General features: G+C 39.4%; 1 protein-coding gene across 1 annotated transcript; it reads left to right on the top strand.

Moving 5' to 3' along the window:
- Window positions 1–5,318: 5,318 nt before the first annotated feature.
- On the top strand, window positions 5,319–6,482 carry LOC122899846 (olfactory receptor 2A5-like). The gene is given in 2 exon segments (XM_044237998.1): window positions 5,319–6,147; window positions 6,149–6,482. Coding segments are annotated over 2 exon segments (978 nt in total). The 5' UTR covers window positions 5,319–5,478; the 3' UTR covers window positions 6,458–6,482.
- Window positions 6,483–12,866: the final 6,384 nt, after the last annotated feature.

Below are 12,866 nucleotides of genomic sequence, written 5' to 3'. Positions count from 1 at the left end.
GATGGAGAAACCACTGGGCTGAGAGTCCCATCCTTGCAACAAACCCTTAAACCATTGGCATAACTTCACAAAGTCATTAATCCAATCCAGTACCCATTCCTGTGCTAAGAACTGGAGATAGAAAGGTAAGACATGATTCTCCAGTTAAGGAATTCCACAAACCAGCATATGTATGGGGAGTAACAGAAACATATTAAAGGTGTTATCATAGCCTAGACATATGGTGAGAATCACAAGAGCTTTTACAAAAAAGAGAAAACAAGAGAAGGGCATTTTAACTGGGGAGTCATTTGATGATAATAGTAGCAATAATAACAGATATTTACTGCTATAGTGTTACACCTAAGATAACACTCAATCATCATAAAAAACCTTCAAGGTAGATGTTATTCTCCCAATTTTACAAATGATGAAATGCAAGCATTTTTTAAAAGATTTTATTTTAAAGTAATATTACACCAACGTGGGGCTTGAACTTACAACCCTGAGATTAAGAGTCTCATGTTCTACTGACTGAGCCAGACAGGTGCTCCCTACAAATGATGAAATGAAGGTTTAGTGAGGTAAATGACTCTCTTGGTTGTGCTGTTGGTAAGTGGCAGAGCTGGGTTTAAACCTAATTTTCTTTGATCCCAGAGTCTCTCTGCCTCCTTGGTACATACTGCTTCATGGAAAACAACTTTATGAAAGGACCTGGAATATTTAAAGGATGGTGATGAACAAGTTGGTTTGTCTTCGGCTGGAGTCAGCAAACCCTGCCTGTAAAGGGTCAGTAAATATTTCAGGCTTTGTGGGACACATATGGTTTTTATCATTGCTTCTCCATTCTTGTCATAGGCAAAAGCAGCCACAGACATCAATGAAAAATTTTTTTCAACCATGCAAAACCCATGCCTAGCTGGAGGACCATATAAAAGCTGAAGATTGTGCAGAAGCACAGGAAGTAATGGTAGGATGTCAAGATGTAAGGATCAGATTCCAAAGGGCACTGAGCACCCTGCTCAGGATTTTGGGCATCAGTTCATGGATAACAGGAGCCCCTGAAGCACTTTCAAGCAGGGCAATAGCATGGTCGGTTTGCCTTTTTGAACAGTCTCTCTGGCAGTGTGTAGGAGGGGATGGATGGAAGAAAGACTAGAAAGACCAGGGAAGATGTTTTTGTTCTTCTTCAGTGGAAATACTCTTCTGGGATGTTTCTTGTCCACACTCCACCTTGACTCTTGTGTTGGTCTCCTGTAATTTACATACAGCGGCTACTTAACAATTTTTTAAGTAGTCCATATTTCCCTGATTGGATTCTTAGAACATTCTCTCAAAGGAGACAAAAATAAAGTCTTTTCAACAAGAAAACAAAGATTTAAAACAGGCTTTATAATAATGTCCTTCCTTTAGCTTCTCGCCTGCTCTTTTTTCTAGGCTCTCCCTTTTCCTTCCTCAATAGAGCCTATATAGGGCTTGCTCAGAAGGCGGGAGAATAACCTCTCCTGAGTACCAAGCATAGCATATCGTGCATATTTCTGCAAAAATAAGCCAGTAAAATATTTAAATCAGCCTTCAAATATTCACATTCCAGTTAACTAATACAGCATTCCCACATTCCTTCAAGCTTCCTTGGTTCTCATCAGTACCATATTACTTTGTTTTGACTCTAGATTGCATTATGAGGTTGGTGCAGAGTGAAAAGTCACCCCTAAAATCATAGATTCTCTGAATCTTGGTATCATTGAGTTTTAGAACCTTAGGATATTTGTGGTAAAAGGGACTTTTAAGGTTGTACATCCTGACTTCATTTCCAAAGAAGTGATAGTGCCCCTAAATGATATGGACTTACAACTTATGCTTAAACACTTCTCAAAATGAAGAACTTGTCCTTTCACTCTCCCATTGCCAGCAGAATGTTTCAATATCTGGCAGATTAATCACCAGAAGTTTTGTTTTGGGTTTGTTTGGTTTTTTTTTTGGTAACTTGAGCTTAAATTTTGTCCCCCTCAACACACACACATACCCCACCCTGCCCTGCAACTTTCACTAATCATTTCTAATTTTTTCTCTGAGAACACATAGCATGTGTTTCTCTGTAGGACAACTTATGAAGTCTTTGGGGAGGTTTCTCTGGTTCCTCATAAATCCCATAGCTAAGCATTCTAGTATCTTCCACTCTTCCCTCAATAGCATGGTTTCATGGGTCCTTTATTGAAAAGCTCTTTTCTCTGACAAGCTCTAGTTTGTCATTTTCCCTTTTAAATTGTAGGTCCCAAAATTAAAAACTTCTCTGGGCAGCCTTTGGACTCTACCTAGTTAATAGCAAGTACTGACCTTCTGGCCTTATGGGATGACTATTGATGATGTCTGTCTGTAGAAGGTCTGGTCCAGTTCTTATTTAGAAACCTGTGGAGAGTTATGTAAGTGCAAGGGAAAGCCGAAAACAAGCTTAGCACAATAGCTAGCTTTACAGGAAGCCAAGTTCAGCACTAAATATAGTTCCATCATAAGTATCACCAGTGGCTTGCCGCCTCAGAGGCCCAGCTCAGATTCAGTCCATCCATTCATCCAACATTTATAATGCCTACTCCACTCCAGGCACTGTTCTAGAATCTGATGGTACACAGTCAATCAGGAAGATGAAAATCCCTACATTCTTGTGAAGGAAACTGTTAAAATTATATTGTATATTAGAAGAAACTACAATGAAGAAAGATAAAACAAGAGATGGGGATAGGGTGTGTGGGATATCTTAGTTTTAAGCAGGATGGTCAGAAAGACTCAAGTCTTCCCTGAGAAGATTGAACAAGCACTTGAAGGAGATGAAGGGGAAAGAGAATTTCTAACGGAGAACAGTAAGTGCAAAAGCTCTGAGGTAGGAACATGTCTTGAATGAGGAGCAACAGAAGGCTGGCTCGCTGGACATACAGAGTGAGAAGTGGGAGGTAAGAGATGGAGCCAGGGAAGTGATGGGGGGTGCTTGGTTTTTCTTCTGGGCACCACCTAAAGCCGCTGGAAAGTTTGAAAGGATGATTTATGTAATATTTAAATGATCTGACCTATACTTTAATAGGATCACTGTAGTTACTGTGCTAAGAATAGACTGTAGGGGAAGGGAGTAGATTCCCAGGAACTGGTTAGAGGATATTGCAATATTCCTGGCAAGAGAAGATAATGATCTAGACCAGTAATGGTGTAGATGATGAGAAGTGATCTTTTTTCGGATACATATTTTAAAGAGAACTGGCAATATTACTGATGAGAAAGAGAAAAGTTAGAAAGTCTTTAAGTTGCTTTTTTAAAAACTCTAAATCACATTAAAGGGTGGAATTGCCATTAGTTGAGCTGTGAGAAGAGCAGGCTTATAGGGGATTAGAAGTTTGACCTTAGAAAATATTTATTTTAACATGCCTGTTTGATATCCAAATGAAGATGGATGGCAAGGAGGCAATTGGATAGATGAATTAAGAGAAGAAATCTAGGATAGAAATATAGTTCAGATTTACCAGCATACATTTGCAACAACGTGGATGGAACTGGAGGGTATCATGTTAAGCGGAATAAGTCAACCAGAGAAAGACAATTATCATATCATCTCTCTGATATGAGGAATTTAAGAGGCAGGGCAGGGGGTCGTGGTGGGTAGGGAGGCAAAAATGAAACAAGATGAGACCAGGGAGACAAACCATAAAAGACTTAATCTCAGGAAACAAACTGAGGGTTGCTGGAGGGGAGGGAGCTGAGGGATGGGGTGGCTGGTTGATGGACACTGGGGAGGGTATGTGCTATTGTGCGTGGTGTGAATTGTGTAAGACTGATGATTCACAGACCTGTATCCCTGAAACAAATAATACATTATATGTTAATTGAAAAAAAGATATATCAGCATACACCACTATTTAAAGCCTTAGGTTGTATATACAATCAGAGTGAGGGTTTATATTCAAATCCCACTAGCCACCATTCCATTGCATCTCTAAATGAGTATCAGTTATTATTCTCATCCCTCTGAGCCTGAGTCCCGTCCATGACTTCATATGGCATTATTTTAACCCAAACTGACAGCTCTCAGCCTTTTCACTACCAGTCAATGTTCCAGTTACTGAAATACCGATCCAAGGTTTTAGGGTTCTCTTATGAAAAGACCTGACCATTTGCAAAGCTATGCAATATGCACATTCTGCCCTCTACAAGTGTGATTACACAGGTCAGTTTTCTCTCACAATGTCACCTAAAGTGGGCCTATTTTATGCTTAATAACTGCTGAACCCTGCATGAAATCTAATGGTGGGAGAGACATATTTTAGCTTAATGTGGTGTGATGAGCATGTGACTTGGAAGTTTGAGTCTTACTCTGTTTCACCTCAGATGGCTGACTTTATGAAATGAGAATAGTAATTCTGACCTCCACGGGTTGTGGTGATAATCTAGTGAAATCACATTTATTGGAACATTTTTATAGAGTGCCATTTTATAAATGACCATTTCTTTCTTTTGGGTCTGGAAAAGGGGTACACCTAGCTGTCCGTGTTCTGTTGCAGTCATTTAGGGACTAAAGCAAGGAGAAAGAGAAAAGGACTGGTCAATGACATGTTCTGTCATCCAGGTCTGCCCACGTGAGATCAAGGATTGAGTCCCGGTCTAACTGGAATTTCACCCACTACCCAAATCTCTCCTGAGAGCAATATGACTGTGAAAGAGTCCTTATTGGTTTTTAAGAAAAGCTTCCAGACACATAGGCACCTAATTCTCAAGTAAATATGCTTCATTTTCTTGAGAAATGCCAGGGGCACAGACATTTTCTCTAGGTTTCAATTGTTGAGTCTCTGACCATCTTTATCTGCCAACTTGTTCTTTATAATTGTAATCACTGCAGGTAGGCCTGGAAGGTGGGAGTATAAAAGGGGATAAACGTTCTAGGGGAAAGATTCCTCTTCCCCAAAAAGATTATCTAAAACTTTCCTTGTTCCTGAAAACTTATGGTATGTGGGTTTTCAATGGTACAGCCCCAGAGAGGAAGAAAGCAAAGAGAAGAATCTAGGGGTTTGTTTGTTTCACACATACACGTCCTTTCCAACACCTAACAGCCTTGATACTTGAAAGAATGACTTTAAGAATTACAGAGACCACTACAACTTTTGGTTTACTATAAAACATTTTTTATTTTTCTAGTCTCTGTACTTTGGTTTATGGGGTGTGTTTGTGTGTGTGTGTGTGTGTGTGTGTGTGTGTATTCTTCAAAAGACTTCTGCTGGTACAATTCCTTCCAGAGCACCCTTGGAATATTATGACAGCTAGTTTGTTAGACAAACTAATACATATTTCTAGAATCCCTACTAAGTGCCTGGAGCAACAGTTGGCCGTTTGGAACAGAATGTTCCCTGGGCATGGAAGTGCATACTTGGTTTGATTGTTTAGCTATGAGATGCCTTTGGTCCCTGCATTTGTGGATCTCGTGTGGTGTCCTCTCATTGAGACAGCAAGGGATTCAGGAATATGTTCTCTTCTTTCCTCAGAATGAAGGCCATGCATAGCCGGGGCTGGAGAAATGACACTTCTGTCACTGCATTTATCTTCCTGGGCTTCTCCAGAAATCCCAGGACCAACTGGATCCTTTTCTTCCTCTTCCTCTTTCTTTACTTATTTACAGTCCTGGGCAATGGGCTCATTGCTACCCTGATCAGAGTAGATGCACGTCTACACACCCCCATGTACTTCTTCCTCAGCATCCTTTCTGTACTGGATCTTAGCTATGCCACCACCACAGTGCCCCGGATGTTGGCCCATCTAATAAGCAAGAGAAAGACCATATCTTATATTGGGTGTGTGGTCCAGATGTACATTTTCCTGACCTTAGGCATCACTGAGACCTGGATTTTTGCAGCCATGGCCTATGACAGATACGTTGCCATCTGCTATCCACTCCATTATGGGGTCAAGATGGGTCAAACCCTGTGTGTAGTCCTCGCAGTCAGCTCTGCCCTTTGTGGTCTCACCTGTGCCCTTGTCTACACAGTCTTTGCAATGAATCTGCCCTACTGTGGCCCCAATGAAATCAACCACTTCTTCTGTGAAATTCCTGCTGTCTTGAAGTTGGCCTGTGCAGATACATCCCTCAATGACCAAGTGGACTTTATCTTGGGTTTCATCTTGCTCCTGATCCCATTTATCTCTCATCCTGACCTCATATGTTCGCATCTTTGTGGCCATTCTAAAGATTCGCTCCACACAGGGAAGAATAAAAGCCTTCTCCACCTGTGCCTCACACATTACTGTGGTCACTATGTTCTGTATTCCATGCATGGTCATGTATATGAGGCCCGGCTCTGAAGCCTCCCCAGAGGATGACAAGAAGTTGGCCCTGTTCTACAATGTCATTTCTGCTTTTCTCGATCCCATCATCTATAGCCTCTGGAATAAAGATGTGAAGAGGGCTTTCCTCAAGTTAATTGGAATGAGTGAGGATGGTCAATAGGCCATGAACTGAGGCTACCTGCAGTGCCCTCATCTCTGATCTCTGTTCGTCCCATCCACACTTCCACTGAAGTCACTGGACTGGTTGAGGAGCCCAGGGTAAGGAAATATCTGGAAAGAAAAAACACTTTGCATTAATTTGACCACTAAAAAATATTAGGAAAGGACTCAGGGAGAACTGTGTTCAAAGCTTAAATACAGCAACTTCTTTCAAGACATGTCTCCAAAGGCAAGGACAACGAAAGTGAAAACGAACTTTTGGGACTTCATCAAGATCAAAAGCTTCTGCACAGCAAAGGAAACAGTCAACAAAACAAAGAGGCAACCCACAGAATGGGAGAAGATATTTGCAAATGGCACTCCAGAGAAAGGGCTGATATCTAAGATCTATAAAAAGTTTCTCAAACTCAACACCCCAAAAACAATTAATCAAGTCAAAAAATGGGCAGAAGACATGAGCAGACACTCCAAAGAAGAATACAAATGGCTAACAGACACATGAAAAAGAGTTCATCATCATTAGCAATCAGGGAAATATTAATCAAAATCACATTGAGATACCACTTCATACCAGTTAGAATGGCAAAAATTGACAAGACAAGAAACAACCAATGTTGGAGAAGTTCTGGAAAAAGGGGAACCCTCTTACACTGTTGATGGGAATGCAAATTGGTGCAGCCACTTTGGAAAACAGTGTGGAGGTTCCTCAAAAAATTAAAAATAGAGCTACCCTACAATACAATACAATATAATAACCCAGCAATAGCACTACTGGGTATTTACCCCCAAAGATACAGATGTAGCAAAAAGAAGGGCCATATGCACCCCAATATTCACAGCAGCAATGTCCACAATAGCCAAAATGTGGAAACTGGAAAATCTGGAAAGAGCCAAAATGCCCTTCAGCAGATGAATGGATAAAGAAGATGTGGCCCATATACATAATGGAATATTATTCAGCCATCAGAAAGGATGAATATCCAACTTTTGCATCAACTTGGAAGGGACTGAAGGAGATTATGCTAAGTGAAAGAAGTCAAACAGATAAAGTCAATTATCATATGGTTTCACTTATTTGTGAAATGTAAGGACTAGTATGGAGGACATTAGGAGAAGAGAAAAATGAGGGAGAAGAAATCAGAGTGGGAGATGAATCATGAGAGACTATGGACTCCAGGAAACAGAGAGTTTTAGAAGGGAGGGAGTGGGGGAGTGGGTAAGCCTAGTGATGGGTATTAAGGAGGGCACAGATTGCTTGGAGCACTGGGTGTTATATGCAAACAATGAATCAGGGAACACTACATCAAAAATTAATGATGCACTCACCGTATCGTGACTAACATAACACAATAAGAAAATAAAAGATAAAAAATAAAATGAGATTCTGGATCAACTCCATTGTTCGCACAAATGTACTTTTACATAACTGAGAAAAAAAAAAGGCCAGGAAATAATTGCCTTTGGCTTGTGGCTTTCTAGAAGTGTTCAACTTTTTTTTTTTCATCATCATCATACTGAGAATATTTTAAAGGTTTTATAACCACCTTCACTTTTAATGTAATAAACAATCACTGACCAAAAAAACCACTGACTTCCTATTTTTATAAGAAAAAATAAACAAAGTAAATAGGAAAAATATTAAATACATCATTGATCTTCTGCAGCTTTGGAAGGTTCACCTTAATTCTCTGGGATGTAATTTCCACATCTGTAAAATGTTTTTTATGATACTCATTGTGCTTAATTAATAATAACTGACTTTATTGATTGCTTTGCATATGGTGTCACTAAGTGGTATCACTTTACATATACTTAGTATTTTACTAATATACTATATATACCTAGTATTAACTCCAGAGATAGGTATTATTATCTTCATCATACAAAGAAACTGAGGCACAAGAAGATTAAGTAAATTGCTAAATGCCATCTGTTATATTATGCTATTTCTTGAATTGTTAATAGAGATTTTTGAGGCTCAGCTGAGATAATAGATGTGATGGTATTGAGGAAAATGTATACTTAGGATTATCATTCTAAGTCACAACTATACGGTCAAATTCATGAAGTCTAGAGCTCTATTGGACTCTTTAGATTTTCCTCACCAGCATTCCACAGGCTAAATAAATAGCATTGTGCTGTAGACCATTAACTTCTCAGTAAGTGTTTATTGAGTGCTTTTTCCTAGCCCCACCTCTGTCCTTGGTCTGCAATCTCCCCAATTTTTCTTTCAGCTCCTCTTCACTTTCTTGGGTCTCTCTCTCTCATTTCATTATACATACCTGCAACGGTAGCTTCCAGCAACCTAGTCTTTTATTCACAAATAGAGTGTTTTGGTTTCTACAACTAACTTACTCTTAAATTTCCTTTGCCACCAGAGAGACCACGGGGACAATGGGAAGAGCCCTGAGGTTTAATCCTTCCTTAATTTGTTGAGAACTTAGAAAAAACAACTAATCTCTCTGGAACTCAGTTCCCCAATCTTTATTTTATTTTTTTTAAGTTTTATTTATTCATTTTTGAGAGGGAAAAAGAGAGAGAGTAGAGGGAGGGACAGAGAGGGAGAATCTCAAGCAGACTCCCTGCTGAGCTCAGGGCCTGATTTAGGGCTCAATTAAGAGTCAGATGCTTAAGTGACTGAGCCACTTCAGTGCCCCTGGTTCCCCAATCTTTAAAATGGAGACAATGACCATACCTGACTCGGGCTATAATGTAAAATTATTTTTAAGTTCAAATGGGAAGAGGCCTCAAAACTTAAATGATTATATGAATTATCATTAGAGAGTCATTGTCTTCAAAGCTAGATACCTTAGAAAATGTTCATTAAGTTATTAATGGTAGCTTGTATTTGTCAAATGTAAATGTTAAGATCAGGTCTACTGTGAGGTCAGGATGTGTGGGTTAGAGACTCATGATGATAACTGACTGCATATACGGAATCATACATTCAGCACACACACACACACACACACACACACACACCTCAAAATTAGTGAGACACAATCACATCAGCTGCCATATTAACCAGGAACTAAAGTATTTCTAATGCTCTCAAAGCAAATCAAATTTCTGTCACTCTGAATTCAGACCAATATTAAATTGCTTTCTAGAGGGCAATATAAAATGAACCTTTTTTAAAGCAACTGCTCTATACACATCTTTCTAATAGTATTCAATCAACAAAATATTCCAATTTTTCTTAGCTACTTAGAAAAAAGTTTTATTTTAAACCAAGGATTATCTGAACATTAAGAAAGCCTAAAAGATTACTAAATGCTACAAATGAGTTTTGCTCATTAGCAACTTTCTCCAGAAGATAAATTTAGGACGATTGTCAGCCCAGAGCACTCTTAGCATTCCCCAAGCATTAAAGGAATGAGAACTCTAAGAGTGATGTGGAATCTTGAGGAGGGAAGTGTTTGTAATACTAAGGTTTCCCCTCCCTGAAGGCCACAACCTCTAAGGAGAGAAACCATGGGGAAAGAGGAGCCTTGATTATCTTGAGGGAAAAAAAAAAAAAGAATTGTCAGCAAAACATGCTGATTGTGTTTCTTGGGGACTTGTTAGGAAAATTGTTCTGAGGTGGCAGAACAATTTTCCAATTTTCCTTCAGAGGTGGCAACTGAAGATCATCTTCTGGAGCTAAAAGGGCTTCCTTCTTCAAGTTCTCAAAGCAGTAGAAATACATAGCAGGCCCATTCAGTGTTCCTACCTCCTGACATGATCCCTCTCCTCTGACCAGTCCTGACTGCTCAGGTCTTTGAATAGGCTGTTCCACCCAAAGAGCTCTGTCCCGCATTTGCTTACTATCTACGTGTTCATCCATAAGGGACTCATGCAGGTCTCTTCTTCAGGAAGCTTCCTAACTACTTTCAGCCCAGAAAAAAAAATTCTTCATCCTCCTTGTCCCACATAGAATACTTGGCTGGGAGAGATCTAAAGGAGTCCAACCCTTATATTAGCCTCCAGTCCCTTTGACAACAAGAATTGCAAACATGTCATTCAAATATATTTTCATAAGGCTCAAATGTATGTGGCTTGGAATGTCCTTGCTCTCATTCATAATTTGAAAAAAAAAAAGATGAAAAAGAGAAATCTCAGCAAATTGGGAGTAAAAGGAAATTTACTCTCTGTGACCATTTTTGGTAAAAACCTCCAGTTAGCCTCATAAATAGTGGTGAAAGACCAAGTGCTTTCCCCCTAAAACCAGTACCAAAACAAGGAAGTTTGTTTTCACCACTCCTATTCAAAGTGGAACTGGAAGTCCTAGCCAGTGCAATAAGGCAAGAAAAGAGAAGATAAGAAAGGAAGAAGTAAAACTGTCTCTATTTGCAGATAACCTAGCTGTCCATGTGAAAAAAGGCAAGGATTCTACATAAAAACTCTTAGAAGTAGTTAATGGGTTTAGCAATGTCACAGAATACAAGATTAACAGGTAAGAATAAATTACATTTCTATATACTAGCAATGAACAATTGGAAACTAAAATTATACAATGTTATTTACAGTAGCATCATAAAAATTAAATACTTAGGTATAAATTACCAAAACATGTACAGTATCTGTGTTGAACTGTAAAACACTGATGAAAAAAATCAAAGAAGTAAATATATGGAGAGACATTTCATGCTCCTGGATTGAAAATTTAACATAACAAAGATGCCAATTTTCCCTCAAATTAGTCTACAGTTTAATGCAATTCTTATCAACATCCCAGCAGAAATTTTTTGTTGATATGAACAAGTAGATCTGAAAATTTATATAAAAAGGTAAAGGAACATAGGGGAAAGGAAGGAAAAATAAAATAAAACAAAAGCAGAGAGAGAAAAAAACCTTAAGAGACTCTTTTTTTCTTTTTCAATAAGCTGATTTAAAAAAAATTTTTTATTGTGTTATGTAAGAGACTCTTAACTATAGAAAACAGTGCCTGGATGCCTTAGGTGGTTAGGCATCTGCCTTCAGCTCAGGTTATGACCTCAGGGTCCTGAGATTGAGTCCTGCATCAGGATCCCTGCTCATTGGGGGGTTTGTTTTTCCCTCTCCCTCTGCCCATCCCCCCAGCTTGTGCTTGCAAACTCTCTCCCTCTGAAATAAATAAATAAAATCTTTTTTTTTTTTTCCAAAAGAAACAAACTGAGGGATGCTGGATGGAAGGTAAGTGGGGAGATGGGGTAACTGGGTGATGGTCATTAAGGAGGGCACTTGATGTAATGAGCACTGGGTGTTGTATGCAACTGATGAATCATTAAACTCTAACTCTGAAAACCTCTGAAACTAATAATCCTAATAACTAATAACACTATATGTTAAATAATTGATTATAAATTTTTAAAAAGGTAAAGGTATTAGATTCATCAAGATATAGCTGTCCAGTTTTCCCAGCACCATTTATTGAAGAGACTGTCTTTTTTCCACTGTATATTTTTTCCTGTTTTGTCGAAGATTATTTGACCATAGAGTTGAGGGTCCAATCTGGGCTCTCTGCTCTGTTCCACTGGTCTATGTGTCTGTTTTTATGCCAGTACCATGCTGTCTTGGTGATCACAGCTTTGTAGTAAAGCTTGAAATCAGGCAGATTCATCAAGATAAAAAGCTTCTGCCCAGCAAAGGAAACAGTCAACAAAACAAAGAGGCAACCCACAGAATAGGTGAAGATATTTGCAAATGGCACTACAGACAAAGGGCTGACATCCAAGATCTATAAAGAACTCCTCAAACTCAACACCCAAAAAACAAATAATCAGGGGCGCCTGGGTGGCTCAGTGGGTTGAAGCCTCTGCCTTTGGCTCAGGTCATGATCCCAGGATCCTGGGATGGAGCCCCGCATGGGGCTCTCTGCTCAGCAGGGAGCCTGCTTCCTCCTCTCTCTCTGCCTGTTTCTCTGCCTACTTGTGATCTCTCTCTGTCAAATAAATAAATAAAATTTAAAAAAAATTAACAAAACAGATAATCATATCAAAAAATGGGCAGAAGACATGAGCAGATAATTCTCCAAAGAAGACACACAAATGGCTAACAGACACATGAAAATGTTCATCATCATTAGCCATCACGGAGATTCAAATCAAAACCACAATGAGATACTACCTTATACCACTTAGAAAGGCCAATATTAACAAGACAAGAAACAACAAATATTGAAAAGGATGTGGAGAAAGGGGAACTGTCTTACACTGTTGGTGGGAATGCAAGTTGGTACAGCCACTTTGGAAAACAGTGTGGAGACTCCTTAAGAAATTAAAAATAGATGGATGTGAGGGCGATCTGGCTGTGACATCTGTCACCCCATTGATCATCAGGGTTGATTCGGCTGATCTGGCTGGCTAGACGGGTGTCCCCTTCCTCCCTCACCGCTCCATGTGCGTCCCTCCTGAAGCTGCACGCTCAGTCGGTCGAGGAGGACGACCTTC

This window comes from Neovison vison, chromosome 2 (genome assembly GCF_020171115.1).
Source record: "Neovison vison isolate M4711 chromosome 2, ASM_NN_V1, whole genome shotgun sequence".
In the NCBI taxonomy this organism is placed as follows: domain Eukaryota; kingdom Metazoa; phylum Chordata; class Mammalia; order Carnivora; family Mustelidae; genus Neogale; species Neogale vison.
The sequence above is the reverse complement of the archived record's forward strand: the minus strand, read 5'-3'. Positions and strand labels throughout refer to the sequence as shown.